A 15,757-nucleotide genomic window follows, 5' to 3' on the forward strand; every position below is an offset into this window, starting at 1 on the left:
TTGTTATAATTTCTGTGTCATTTGGTCTCTTGCAGAGAGTTGTCTCATTGGCAATCAGACCTTATGTTGGCTTATTGTCTTTTTATTGATTGCATTTGAATAATACAAATCCAATGTTCAGATGGTGCCTCATGTTTAGAGTCTGGTGAGACTAGCATTAAAGAAAACTAGAACCTAATCCATGTGATATGACTAGTTTCGCAGTTGTACTTGACTCATATTTTTGAAAAGTATTTCAAAAGAAATACATCAAATTCTGTTATATTGTTTAAATTTGTTTTGCTCCTTTAATCAACTAAAAATGTAAAAAGGTTATTTTTAATAGATTTGTTTTTGGACAGGTAACAATTTCATTCAAACAAGTATATTTTGGTATGTACATGTACTTGTCCTACAGGACAAGTTGAAAAAAAAGTTATTGTAGAGGCCTGATTGGGGGCAAACAGACCTTGGGTGCAAACGTGTAGGGTGTGAAAGTGTATTGGGCACAAACAGACCTGATACTGTATATACATGTACCTTACCACCTTCTCTTATTGTATCCTGATTATATCTATTGGGTCTTACTGGATATGACTATAAAACAACATCTTGGGGTAAAGGCCAATATTGAAAGCAATTGTTTTCAGAATGATGAAATAATCAGCTTGGAAGTTGAGCATATTGATCCTAGGCTAAATAGAAGATTATTAATAAATACGCAGATATATGTATAGGCTGTGTCTGTTTGGTCAATGAATTGATGAATTGGGTTATGAGACAGGAGCTTTCTTAAATGCCTTGGGATCCATGTCACTTTGTACTTTTGCAAACTTGTACTTTTTAAACAACTTGTTTAAGTTGTAACTGATTTTTACTATACACTCATACTTTTACCAATTTTCGATTTGTAAACAACAGTATTGATTTTTCTATACACGCCAATAGTAGCCGTTTTTAACATATCAACTTAAAACAGTTGATTTTTTGAAACAAATGTCGATAGAATTAAAGAATTTGTTTTAGTTCGTTCCTATTGCTTTTCTAAACCATTAGCTAATGCAATCTGTATAATTATCTCCTTTGCCTATCAATGCTGAGGCGAGGTAGGAGGGGTCCTGATCCCGAAATCCCAGGTTTAAAATCACAGCATCCTAGGGTCCCTAAATTAAAATCATGAATCCTGAATTTTCGAAAAAAAGAATTCCTGCATCCCGAAAGGGTAAATCTTGAAATTCGCAGCTTAAAAACACCCCATCTCGGAGTCCTGATAAAGGTTCTATTCCCCCTCATTGCTGCTCTTTAAAATATGGTCACAGGGTAGAAAAGTCTTATGTTCTCATAATATATTTTGCCTAGGCTTTGGTATATAAATGCAGACCCAGTGACTGTGAATATTTTTTTAGAATCTACATGTAGTACTGAAATAAAAATATTTTGACTTGACACAAAATCTGCAAAAAATACATTCTCTTGTAAACACAGTCTTTTTTTACGGGATGAAGATCATATATATTCAAAATATTATTTTATTTGAAGAAAACACAGACTTCCTCATTATCATGTACATCAATGATAATTATATCTAATTTTCCATTGTTTTCAGATACAGCAAAATGCCGGCAACAAAGAAAGATCTATACATTGCCAAAACCATTGGTGAACTGAATAAACTGGCAGAATTACCAGCAAAGATGTCTACCTCTAACTCAAAAATGTAAGTATTGTACATTTCCAGCTCTGAAATATTTATTTTGTATAAAACATAGAATATTCTAAGAGTGATGCCAGTGATTGAACAATAAAATCACAAAATTGACCCTGTCAAATTAACATACTATTGATAAAATCATTCAAAAAGAAAATTTTATATGAAAGCCTTTTTAATAGAATTGTACTAATTATGTATAGGCTTAAAAAATAATACATGTGTTTCTGCTAACATGCTGGGAAAAAAATAGTGTAGGTAGGTATAGGTATGAAATATCAATTTATTTTACCTGGTTATTACTAGGGAATCTGTCTGACTTTAACACTGCTTGTTCAAAAATGGCATAAAAAGTGTAAGGGAAGGCACTAAAAATTTGGGTCGTTAGTGGTAGCAGAAACACATTTACAAATGTATTATTTTATTGCTCAACCATTAATCATGCTATTATAGCCTTACACATTTGATTGAGATTAATTTTTGCAACAAAATAGATTTCTTGACCAAGTTGAAAAAAAAATCAATGACTAACCAACATGACCAAGGGAAGAGATCAATTATTTTATGTTCATCTTTTTATTTTATTTTTCCAGCTTGGTAAAGACAGCAGATAAGATGCTAAAGGAGGCTGAGACAGGAGACATGTTAGGGGATGAAGAGAGAGCCTATGTCCTGTACATGAAATACTTCAATGTCGTCACATTTCTTAAAAAGACCCCAGAGTATAAAAAACAAAAGGTATTATTAAACAACAAAAAAAGGCATAACGATAAAATTGAGAATGGAAATTGGCCATTGGGAATGTGTCAAAGAGTAAACAACCCGACCATAGAGCAGACAACAGCAGACGGTCACCAACAGGTCTTCAATGCAACGAGAAATTCCTGCACCAGGAGGCATCCTTCAGCTGGCCCCTAAACAAATATGTATACTAGTTCAGTAAGGCTTAAATTAAAATATTGTTTGTTTGCCCTTTACCGACCGACCCTATCAATTCGTTCCGCCTGAAAATCTTTTATTTGTATTTACCAGGAAGATTTTATTTTATTTTATTTTTTCGTTCCTACCAAAAATCTTTTATTTGTATTTCCCGCTCAAAACTTTTTTTGTAAACGGACGATGTATTCTATGTAGGGATGGCCTTTTGTGATCCGCAGATCAGGATGATTATGTTAACGATGCCGCTTTATTATTTATACCTGACATGAACCAAAGGTGACAAAACACTGTAAAGTGGAGAATATCTGGCAGTAAAATCGCTAAGTTTTCCATACAGATCATTTATAAATGCGACGTAAAATAGGTGACAATTGAGTTTAAAGTCTTGTAGCATTTTTATTGGAAAGAAAGGCAAACACAGAATTTTAACTCTAGGGATTTTTTCTACTAGTAATGTATGTCTACCGGACATATCTTACCAGTACAAAGTTATCTCTTATAGAAAACCTTTAGTAAAGCGTACAAGGTATGTAGTACAGAATATATTAAGTGCAAGTTCAAACACTTCAAAGTTCAAGACATATAAACGTTAAAGATATGCGACACAGCTCTATATTTTGATATTTAAAAACAAAATAGTAGTGCATACACATTATCTTCACATTCTACGTGATATTTTTTTTCTTCAAAACTAATTGTCCCAGAAAACTTATTTACTAAAACAAACGGACAAGAATGACATTATGCAGATTTTGTATCTATAAAATAAAACGTTATACCTACCTGCCTACCCATGACAAATAATATACCGAGCCAAGTTATTTTTTTGGGGAAAAAAATAAAATATTTTGCCTACCTACCTACCCTGTTTCAAAACATAGGGTCGGAAAAGGGCAAACAAACAATATTTTAATTTAGGCCTAATAATGAACTTCATACTAAACTCAAAATTGTACACAAGAAACTAAAAGTTAGAATAATACAAGACTAACAAAGACCAGAGGCTCCTGACTTGGGACAGACACAAAAATGCGGCAGGGTTAAACATGTTTGTGAGATCTCAATCTCCCCCCTATAAGTATTTCTAAGAAAGCGATAAAAACCGAAAATATTCAAGCAGTTATGTTTCATTCTTGGTTAAAACTTGCTGCTTTATAGTAGGCATATTTCTTAAAAAAACATTTTAAGACTTTCAGTCTATAGCTGTAAACAAACTCATTAGAATTATAATCTTGTACCACAGAGTCATGCTCAAATCATAAATGTAAAAAAAAGGCCTAAAAAAGTACACAGTTGAACAGCATTAAGGACCTAAAAATCTGATACATTTTGTCAAAAACAGCTTAGGCAATCTATTCTTTCTTATAGAATATCATAAGTATTTGAAAAAAAGAACAGTTGGTTAACAGATGATTCATCATTATGACCATATCAATAATAGTTTGCTTTCTGAATATAAAAATAAGAAAATGTGGTATGATTTCAAATGAGACAACTCTCCATTAGAGACAAAATTGCACAGAAGTTGACAACTATCCATCACTGTATGGTTTTCGACAATGAGCAAAACCCATATGACATATTAGGCTATGAAAGAACCTGAAATAAGAAATGCAAAACAATCAAACGAGAAAAATAAAGGCCAGATTTATGTACGAAACAATGAATGAAAACCAAATACAATAACAGCAACAATTAACAACCACCGAATTTCAGGCTGCTGACTTTTAAACAGACACATAAAGTACTAAGGTAGTTTTCAAAATTTTCACAGGAAGTCATGGACCCTTGTAAAATTCTAAATATTATTGTACAACTTTGATATTTTGGTTGTCAGTAACATGTATGAGGGTCTGGATGGGGGGGGGCTGTTATTCTGTAAACAGTTAATTTTCAACCCTTTTTTCTCTTATTTTCAAAAAATTACCCCTTTTTTCTCTAATCTTCAAAAAAATAGACCACACATTTCTAATCTTCATTTTTTAAGGGCATTATTCTTTAATCATTTAACCCCATCCAAACCCTCATGTACATGAACATGTGTTTTTATTACAGCAATATTATGATAGTTTGTTAGGACAGAAGAACCTATTAAAGTCCATTGACAAGGCAGAGGAACTAGCTGAAAGCCTAAAGGAAAGGTAAAAGGAATTCAAGAGAGATATATAATTAAAAGAGGGACGAAAGATACCAAAGGCACAGTCAAAGTCATAAATCTAAAACAAACTGACAACGCCATGGCTAAAAATGAAAAAGACAAACAGACAAACAATAGTACACATGACACAACATAGAAAACTAAAGAATAAACAAAACAAACCCCACCAAAAACAAGGGGTGATCTCAGGTGCTCTGAAAGGGTAAGCAGATCCTGCTCCACACGTTATGCTATAACTATATATCTCACAAAAAGATGCTGTTCTTTGTTTTACTTGCTTCTAATATAGACTTTATGGGAAACATCTGCAAATTAGATTTGAGTTTTTTATCCCTTCTTTCATGGAGATTTTGATAATTTGTTTCAATAGAATTTTGAGTTTAACTTTTTATAAAAGGAGAAATATTAAACATAGATATAACTTCACAATAACCATGATAACAGAACCTTTATTAAATAAATTATGCCAATAAATAAATTCAATATTCATGATATTACTTACAGTTTAGATAGAAATCAACAAAATGTTGTTTTGAGAAAAAAATATGAGCAAATTTTGACAAGATGTAACTTTTTTAATGATAAATATTTATGGTAGTTTCTCACAAGAACCTTAACTTAAACAACTTTGAATTTGAACTGTTACTTTAATTGAATACTCAGATATGAATTGAACAATATAGAAAGAACATTATTTACATATGACCCTTTATACTATAGTAAAATCCAAGCATTGTAGCACAGCATGCGAAGGAACACTTCTCTTTCAAATCTCACCACTTCTCCCTATCAGTTTAAAAAAGAAAATTCACTTCTCCCTATGATTCTGAAGTAGTGTGAGCCCTGGAGGGGTTCTGATCCTGGATCCTGCTTACTGTTTTGTCAGATTCCTGTATCCCGCTTACACAGGTCCCGCAAGACCTCATTTCCCGTTTTCACGCACAATAATTTGACTTTCACGTGTCACGCTTTCAAAAAATCGACAATCCAACGTCACACTAAGACCCCAATGAGACCCACTTAGTATACTGAATTGTTCATGAATTATGATCAGCTGTAAAATAAAATGATGAAACTGAACACAGAATTTGATACAGACACATTTACATGGGCGACTATTGTTTGATGTGTTTTGTAGGTATGAAGAAATAGAGGCCAAATTAATAGCTGAGAAGTTGTCCCCCTTAGACTCTAGTCCACCAATCAATGGAAAGGTTGACAGTCCTAGAGAGAAGGAAGAAACTGATGGCGAACAAAAAAAAGAGGAAAAGGAAAAGGAAGTAAAAGGTATATTTATTGATTTCAAATAAGGAGAAATTTATCTATGATTGGAATTAAAGATATTCAATGAAGACATAGATATACAATGTTGTACACCATACACACTTTTCCTCTATGTGAGAAACGTCAGGGCCACTTCAATCAGATATGAACTAGTAGAGCATACCGGTAGCCAGGGAGGTTATTCCGAACCCCCCCCCTTGACAACAAATAAGCACTGTGTAAGTCAACTTTCTGTTCGAATTGTGACTGTTAAAGTCGAGTTTGTGAGTCCAAATAACCCCCCTTGGAAATTCCTGGCTACGGGCCTGTAGAGTATGTGTCATTTATATACCTTAGGCCATCTCTGTCTTGAAACAGAAAAAAAACATGATGATTGAACATTTTGTAAACATGTACATGTACAGAAACAATTGAGTAAGGCTAAGGTGGTTGGTACTTACAAATAATCATTTACAAGTGTAGATTAATTGATTTGCTGATTTTTTTTAACCAATTGCAGTTTTAATAGGGATTAACAAATTCAAATATCAGTAGTGAGAAAGTGTTTGACCTATTTTTGCTACCATCTAAGTCATTGTTCTCTGGTGGATAGTTTTCTGTAGACAATTATACAGTATGATCAACATTTCTCATCTGAGTTTTATCAAATGTTTGTCAAAGGTAACATCAGCAATACATTCAAAAACAAAAACAAAACCAGTCAGTAAGTTTGCACAATATGTCGATAGAAAATATGGAAAGTTAACCTTGTAAGAACGCTTTAACTTGCTTTTTAGCTCACCTGGCCCTTTATAGTCAATTTTTAACCATTTTTTGTAAATCTTAGTAATCTTTTAGAAAAATCTTCTTCTCTGAAACTACAGGGCCAAATTAGTTGAAACTTGGCCACAATCATTATTGGGGTATCTAGTTAAAAAATTGTGTCCAGTAACTCAGCCAACCAACCGAGATGGCGTCATGGCTAAAAATAGATCATGGGTAAAATGCAGTTTTTGGCTTATAACTCAAAAACCAAAACATTAAGAGCAAATCTGACAGGTAGTAAAATTGTTGATCAGGTCAAGATCTATCTGCCCTGGAATTTTCAGATGAATTGGATCATTGGTTGTTAGGTTGCTGCCCCTGAATTGGTAATTTTGAGGACATTTTGCTGTTTTTTTGTTATTATCTTGAAGATTATTATAGATAAAGATAAACTGTAAACAGCAATAATGTACAGCAAAGTAAGAACTAAAAATAAGTCAACATGACCAAAATAGTCAATTGACCCCCTGAGAAGTTATTGCCCTTCATAGTCAATTTTTAACAATTTTCACAAAATTTGTAGATTTTCACTAACATTTTCCAAAGAAACTACTGTTATAGATAGAGATAATTGTAAGCAGCAAAAATGTTTAGTAAAGTAAGATCTACAAACCCATCACCATCACCAAAACACAATTTTGTCCTGAATCCATCTGTGTACAATGTTTAATATTAACATAGACCAAGGTGAGCGACACAGGCTCTTTAGAGCCTCTAGTTTATGCCACAGGTTTAGGTCAGTTATTTCATGGACAAAATAAAGAAATTAGAGATTATTCAATACTTTTTGAGGAGTTATTTATGCCAATTGGAAGTTTTATTAGTTTGTAAAAAAAAACGATGCTGACAATCTCCCTGTCCCTTAAATTTAATGAAATTTATGACAAAAATTTACATCGTCATGTAAACTATCATCTTTATTTTTTATACGACCGCAAAAATTGAAAATTTTTTCGTCGTATATTGCTATCACGTTGGCGTCTTCGTCTGCGTCGGCGTCAGCTTCGTCCGAATACTTTTAGTTTTCGCACTCTAACTTTAGTAAAAGTGAATAGAAATCTATGAAATTTCAACACAAGGTTTATGACCACAAAAGTAAGGTTGGGATTGATTTTGGGAGTTTTGATCTCAACATTTTAGGAATTAGGGGCCAAAAAGGGCCCAAAAAGGCATTTTCTTGGTTTTCGCACAATAACTTTAGTTTAAGTAAATAGAAATCAATGAAATTTAAACACAAGGTTTATGACCACAAAAGGAAGGTTGGTATTGATTTTGGGAGTTGAGGTCCCAACAGTTTAGGATTAGGGGCCAAAAAGGGGCCCAAATAAGCATTTTTCTTGGTTTTCGCACCATAACTTTAGTATAAGTAAATGGAAATCTATGAAATTCAAACACAAGGTTTATGACCATAAAAGGAAGGTTGGTATTGATTTTGGGAGTTTTGGTCCCAACAGTTTAGGAATAAGGGGCCCAAAGGGTCCAAAATTAAACTTTGTTTGATTTCATCAAAAATTGAATAATTGGGGTTCTTTGATATGCCGAATCTAACTGTGTATGTAGATCCTTAATTTTTGGTCCCATTTTCTAATTGGTCTACATTAAGGTCCAAAGGGTCCAAAATTAAAGTTAGTTTGATTTTGACAAAAATTTAATCCTTGGGGTTCTTTGATATGCTGAATCTAAAAATGTACTAAGATTTTTGATTATTGGTCCAATTTTCAAGTTGGTCCAAATCGGGGTTCAAAATTAAACTTTGTTTGATTTCATCAAAAATTTAATAAATGGGGTTCTTTGATATGTCAAATCTAACTGTGTATGTAGATTCTTAATTTTTGGCCCTGTTTTCAAATTGGTATACATTAAAGTCCAAAGGGTCCAAAATTAAACTTAGTTTGATTTTAACAAAAATTGAATTCTTGGGGTTCTTTGATATGCTGAATTTAAACATGTACCTAGATTTTTGATTATGGGCCCAGTTTTCAAGTTGGTCCAAATCAGGATCCAAAAATATTATATTAAGTATTGTGCAATAGCAAGAAATTTTCAATTGCACAGTACTCAGCAATAACAAGAAATCTTCAATTGCACAGTATTGTGCAATAGCAAGAAATTTTCAATTGCACAGTATTGCGCAATAGCAAGAAATCTTCAATTGCACAGTATTGTGCAATAGCAAGTATTTTCAATGGCACAGTATTGCGCAATAGCAAGAAATATCTAATTGCACAATTTCAATTGGAGTTATCTTTCTTTGTCCAGAATAGTAGTTGAATCAACTAAATCATTGTTTTATACAATATACAATGTATATTCACTTTTACTACCAACTGATAAATTAAAACAATCTTTACCATTCAGTGATAACAAGCACTTTTTTTTACATTTTGATATTTTATGATGTATTTAAATGAGTAATTATTGTTGCAAACTCCATTAGAAATTTGAATTGAGATCGGTTTTGGAATAAAGGAAAAGGGGATGTGAAAAAAAAATTGAGGGGGGGGGGTCAATTTTTTCATTTGAAATTTCATTAATAAAAAGAAAATTTCTTCAAACATTTTTTTGAGAGGATTAATATTCAAAAGCATAGTGAATTGCTCAAAGGCAAAACAAAATTTTTAAGTTAATTAGACCACATTCATTCTGTGTCAGAAACCTATGCTGTGTCAACTATTTAATCACAATCCAAATTTAGAGCTGAATCCAGCTTGAATGTTGTGTCCGTACTTGCCCCAACCGTTCAGGGTTCAACCTCTGCGGTCGTATAAAGCTGCGCCATACAGAGCATCTGGTTAAAAGATATGAAAGTTATGTCCCTTGAAATGTAATCAATATGTATGTAAAGACAACTTTGTATTAAAGAGCTCCATAACCCACAGTTCACAATTCACGATAGAGTTTAATGAAATTGTGTGAAATGAATTTCTCAGCAATTTTTTCAATGACTTTGGTAATCTGTTCAGATTATTATTTTTTTTATAGTTTTATATGTTCTTCAGAATGTGAGCGATACATAGGCATGATGAGTTCCAGTCTACTGATATAGGACAATGGCTACACCTGATCAAATCTAGGTTGTAATTACTGATCAACCATATGACCCGCTATGAAAAGAAAACTCTTAACTCTTCTCATTATTACATAGTTGGTATTTTATTCAGATGAACCAGTGACACCAAAGACACCAAAGACCATCCAAGGTGAGATAACTCCTACATCACTCTACAGCTTACTACAGGTACAAGATGTACAGTTAATTATCATGGATGTCAGATCAGACAAGGACTTCAAAGAATCACATATCAACCATAAATGTTGTATAAATATACCTGTAGAGATTGTTCCTCCAGGGTAAGAAATATAAATTATCCTGTAGAGATTGTCCTTCCAGGAAATCTAAAATAATGTGTATTTGTAGCTTTTCTCCAAGGCACAACATAATCATTCTTCAGTTCTTCATATTGAAAGTATTATCTAGAGTTTTTGATAAAATTGAGAATAAAAACAGGGCATGTGTCATTTGTTAGTTTATGTGGATTATCAATCAAAGAGTAGAATACAGATCAATACCACCAATGGGTCTTCAACACAGTGAGAAAATCTCTGACAGAGAAACAGGCTTTAGCTGGCCCCTTAACAAAACTAATTCAGTGAAAATGGACATCATACTAAACGTCAAAATATAGAAATGAACCAAAATTACAAAACACATACAAGACTAACAATGGCCACAGGTTTCTGACTTGGCAGGCGCAACAATGCATCTGGGTTAAACATGTTTTGTGAGATCACAACCATCCCCCTATAATATACCTCTAGCCATGAATAATAACAATTACACAGCAACAGAAACATTATTGATATGCCAGCGTCAGAATTCAATAAACTTTGAAATAATATGAGTACTGTTAAATCAGTTAAATAAGCCATAGGCTTTTTTTCTCTGTCATTGTTCCTGTGTGTTATACTCAGGTGCGCTCATGTTCCCCATGATATGATCTTTCTGATTTTAATGCCAAATTAAAGTTTTGACCCCAATTTCATGGTCCACTGAACATAGAAAATGATAGTGCGAGTGGGGCAGCCATGTACTATGGACACATTCTTGTTATTTAATCATACCATACAAACATCATGAACATGTGCTTTTTCTATGAGGATAATTATTTAATCATACCCAGTGATATTGTTGGCTTTTTCAAAACTACCTCTACCCTTTTCTTATTGGGAAAATATGCGTCATTTTCATCAAATTGGAAAATTTAAAATAAACCATGAATTTTCTATTCATGCACAATTACTGAACTGTTTGGGAAAAAAGTTGTCTTTTTGGGAATAATTTTGAGCCATTTTTTCAAATTGGGATTCTTCTCCTGGGGAAAAAGCCTTTATTCTCCACTTATTTAAGGCAAACAATATCACTGATACCATACTTACTTGTGTGTGTTTCTTCTATACAGGATAATATGTTAATTTCATTTTAGGACTACTGTTATTCACATTGCAAAATCTTTACCAGAAGATTCAAAATCACCATGGCAACAGAGAGGCAATGTTGACCATATTATTTTATTGGATTGGAGTTCTAAATTAGAGGACTGTAACATAGGGACTACATTACGAACACTAAAAGATGCATTATTTAAAGTAAGTATAGAGTTACCCCTTATATGTTTGTTTGTTGTTCTTGTAAGTGCTTAACACCATTCTTATTGGCCTTGGCTATATTATGGTCAGCAGTATTTGTTGGTGGATGAAGCCAGATTTCCCTGAGATAGACAGCGATCTTGGACTGGAAAACCTTCTCAATTAAGATTGGTGTCAAACCAAGAGGACATATAAATAAGAAGATGTGGTATGAATTCCAATGAGACAACTCTCCATAAGAGACCAAATGACACAAAAATTAACAACTATAGGTCACCGTACGACCTTCATTAATGAGCAAAGCCCATACAGCATAGTCAGCTATAAAAGAGCTGGAAATAACAAGTGTAAAACAATTCAAACGAGAAAACTAACAGCCTAATTGTTTGTTTGTTGTTCTTGTTAATGCAGAACACCACTCTCATTGATTTTGTATATATAAAACGGTCAGCAGTATTTTTTGGTTGATGGGGCCAGAGTTTCCTGAGAGAGACAGCGACCTAGGTCAGGAAAACTGGCAATCCTTGTCTAAGATTGGTGTCAGACCCAGCGTAACATTTCATTTTTCATTGTTGAAGACTGTACTGTTGCCTATTATTGCTTACATCCACATAATATGAATTTAAGTAGATACTTTTCTCATTGGCATTCACAGCTAATCTCCATTCTTCTTATTTATATATTCACCTGACTTAAGATAAGTGTTGTTATGCTGTAAGTAAGGTCTGTTTCTCAATCACTGTATGCTATAGGATGATTTATTTGGAATGATTGTGAAGTAACCATATTCATCAGACAGCATTCATCTGACTTTTGCCTCATTTACATTGATCAATAATTTAATTTTGGATGTATGCGTATTCTGATTGGTTGACATTATTTTGTAATAAGCCCATAGACATAATTTAGTCATGTGACCGTGACGTCATCAACGTTTGTTCATGGTTTTCTATGGTTTAAAATGGAATTTAGAATTAAATTATAAGAAATGACTGTCTTATTTTTTCTGTCTATTCAAAATAACATTAAAAATGTGTGTTATTCAGTGTGCACCAAATTTTTTATGTTACTTCTTCATAGACAGAAAAAAATATTACAGCCATTCCTTAATTGATAATCTTCAATTTATATAATACTTTTTGTATACCCTTTTTATGCCCCATTTATGGGCATTATGTTTTCAGGTCTGTGCCTCCGTCCGTTTGTTTGTCCTTTCGTTCATCAGTCTGTCCCGCTTCAGGTTTAAGTTTTTAGCTCACCTGGCCCGAAGGGCCAAGTGAGCTTTTCCCATCACTTTGCGTCCGGCGTCCGGCGTCCGGTGTCGTTGTTAACTTTTACAAAAATCTTCTCCTCTGAAACTACTGGGCCAAATCAAACCAAATTTGGCCACAATCATCATTGGGGTATCTAGTTCAAAAAATGTGTGGCGTGACCCGGTCAACCAACCAAGATGGCCGCCAGGGCTAAAAATAGAACATAGGGGTAAAATGCAGTTTTTGGCTTATAACTCAAAAACCAAAGCATTTAGAGCAAATCTGACATGGGGTAAATATGTTTATCAGGTCAAGATCTATCTGCCCTGAAATTTTCAGATGAATCGGTCAATTGGTTGTTGGGTTGCTGCCCCTGAATTGGTAATTTTAAGGAAATTTTGCTGTTTTTGGTTTTTATCTTGAATATTATTATAGATAGAGATAAACTGTAAACAGCAATAATGTTCAGCAAAGTAAGATCTACAAATAAATCAACATGACCAAAATGGTCAGTTGACCCGTTTAGGAGTTATTGCCCTTTATAGTAAATTTTTAACCATTTTTCGTAAATTAAAGTAATCTTTTACAAAAATCTTCTCCTCTGAAACTACTGGGCCAAGCTAATCCAAACTTGGCCACAATCATCTTTGGGGTATCTAGTTTTAAAAATGTGTGGCGTGACCTGGTCAACCAACCAAGATGGCCGCCACGGCTAAAAATAGAACATAGGGGTAAAATGCAGTTTTTGGCTTATAACTCAAAAACCAAAACCTTTTGAGGAAATTTGACATGAGATAAAAATGTTTATCAGGTCAAGATCTATCTGCCCTGAAATTTTCAGATGAATCAGTCAATTGGTTGTTGGGTTGCTGCTCCTGAATTGGTAATTTTAAGGAAATTTTGCTGTTTTTGGTTTTTATCTTGAATATTATTATAGATAGAGATAAACTGTAAACAGCAATAATGTTCAACAAAGTATTATCTACAAATAAGTCAACATGACCGAAATGGTCAGTTGACCCGTTTAGGAGTTATTGCCCTTTATAGTCAATTTTTAACCATTTTTTCGTAAATCTTAGTGATCTTTACAAAAATCTTCTCCTCTGAAACTACTGGGCCAAATTAATCCAAACTTGGCAACAATCATCTTTGGGGTATCTAGTTTAAAAAATGTGTGGCGTGACCAGGTCAACCAACCAAGATGGCCACAAAGGCTAAAAATAGAACATAGGGGTAAAATGCAGTTTTTGGCTTATAACTCAAAACCAAAGCATTTAGAGCAATCTGACTTGGGGTGAATTTGTTTATCAGATCAATATCTATCTGCCCTGTAATTGGAAGATGAATCTGACAACCTGTTGTTGGGTTGCTGCCCGTGAATCGGTAATTTTAAGGAAATTTTGCTGTTTTTGGTTATCATCTTGAATATTATTATAGATAAAGATAAACTGTAAACAGCAATAATGTTCAGCAAAGTAGGATCTATAAATAAGTCAACATGACCAAAATGGTCAATTGACCCCCTAAGGAGTTATTGTCCTTTATAGTCAATTTTTAACAATTTTCATAAAATTTGTTAATTTTTAATTAACATTTCCACTGATACTACTGGGCCAATTTCATTATAGATAGAGAGAATTGTAAGCAGCAAGACTGTTTAGTAAAGTAAGATTTAAAAACACATCACCATCAACAAAACACAATTTTGTCATGAATTCATCTGCTTCCTTTGTTTAATATTCACATATACCAAGGTGAGCGACACAGGCTCTTTAGAGCCTCTAGTTTGTTAAAGTTTTTGATCAAGGTAGTTTTTGATTAAGTTTAAGTCAAATCAACTAGACACTTAGTACGCATGTTCCTCTTTCCAATTTTGCTGCCAAATAAGAGTTTTGACTCCAATTTCAGGATCCAGTGAACATAGAAAATGGTAGTATAAATGGAGCATAGAAAATAGTAGTATAAGTGGAGCATCTGTGTAATGTGGACACATTCTTGTTTCTCTAAGACTTTAAGGCGAGACTTTAAGGCGAGACTTTAATGCGAGACTTTTCAGAGTGTGCACTCTTGTGATAATCTAACTTTTGATTTATCAAATAATTATTTCATGGTGAAACAAAAAATGTATCTACATTTTTATTATTGTTTCTTTTCAGTTTGATTCAACAGTGATAATTAAGAGTGAACCATTGGTGTTAGACGGAGGATATGACCAGTGGTTGTTGTATTATCCAATGTTAACAACAAATTCTAATATCTCAAGACCAAAAACAGACCTTATGTCTCCTATACCATCATGTATGTACAAATGTATTAATGACAGTTTATTACAACTTCGTATATATAGCAAAAGATCTCTATGACTGTTTTATGATGGTGCACAGCCGTTGTTAAAATATCTTCTGTCACTCTCAAACTAAGAAAGGACTGTTTTATGAAGGTGCACAGCCGTTGTTAGAATATCTTGTCACAGTCAAACTAAGAAAGAACCATACAGACTTGGCATTGAAATTGTTACAAATGACAATTAATGACCAAATGAATCTTTGCTATTCTATAATGAAATAAATATAATAATCAATATCTATCAGCCTGCATCCATCCTTTAGAGAAGACATGCTATTTCTTTATCTTTTTGTCGTAAGACTGGATCATGTAATGCTTCGGAAAAAATCAAACAAACAAAAGTCTAGTGAATATATGCATCTACCTGTTAAAATTCATCACCCTTCAATACATGAATTTTTCTAATTCTTACTTAATTTATACCTTTCCTGACCTATTGATAATTTTTTAATCAGCGGTGATTCGTTTGATCTTAGTTCTTCATTGTTCAAAACTTGTTTATGACGTAGAATTTTCTTCCTTTCATCTTAAACTCCTAGTGTGACGTCATGAAAAAGGCAACAATGCTTGATGACGTCCCCTCACAGTTTAAATTTTAAAATTTAACTGTCTCAAGTGGATAAATATTGTATCACACTC

At 33.3% G+C, this 15,757-nt stretch overlaps 1 protein-coding gene across 1 annotated transcript in view; it reads left to right on the top strand.

The window, feature by feature from the left end:
- LOC134718465 (ubiquitin carboxyl-terminal hydrolase 8-like) overlaps positions 1-15,757 on the top strand; it is a 40,751-nt gene that overhangs the window by 2,375 nt on the left and 22,619 nt on the right. The window contains exons 2-8 of the mRNA XM_063581004.1: positions 1,586-1,696; positions 2,281-2,425; positions 4,682-4,767; positions 5,923-6,071; positions 10,034-10,223; positions 11,357-11,519; positions 14,929-15,070. Of these exons, the coding sequence (XP_063437074.1) occupies positions 1,596-1,696; positions 2,281-2,425; positions 4,682-4,767; positions 5,923-6,071; positions 10,034-10,223; positions 11,357-11,519; positions 14,929-15,070 (976 nt within the window). The 5' untranslated portion in view covers positions 1,586-1,595. The remainder of the gene's footprint in view (positions 1-1,585; positions 1,697-2,280; positions 2,426-4,681; positions 4,768-5,922; positions 6,072-10,033; positions 10,224-11,356; positions 11,520-14,928; positions 15,071-15,757) is intronic.

Source organism: Mytilus trossulus, chromosome 5 (assembly GCF_036588685.1).
Source record: "Mytilus trossulus isolate FHL-02 chromosome 5, PNRI_Mtr1.1.1.hap1, whole genome shotgun sequence".
Classification (NCBI taxonomy): Eukaryota; Metazoa; Mollusca; class Bivalvia; order Mytilida; family Mytilidae; genus Mytilus; species Mytilus trossulus.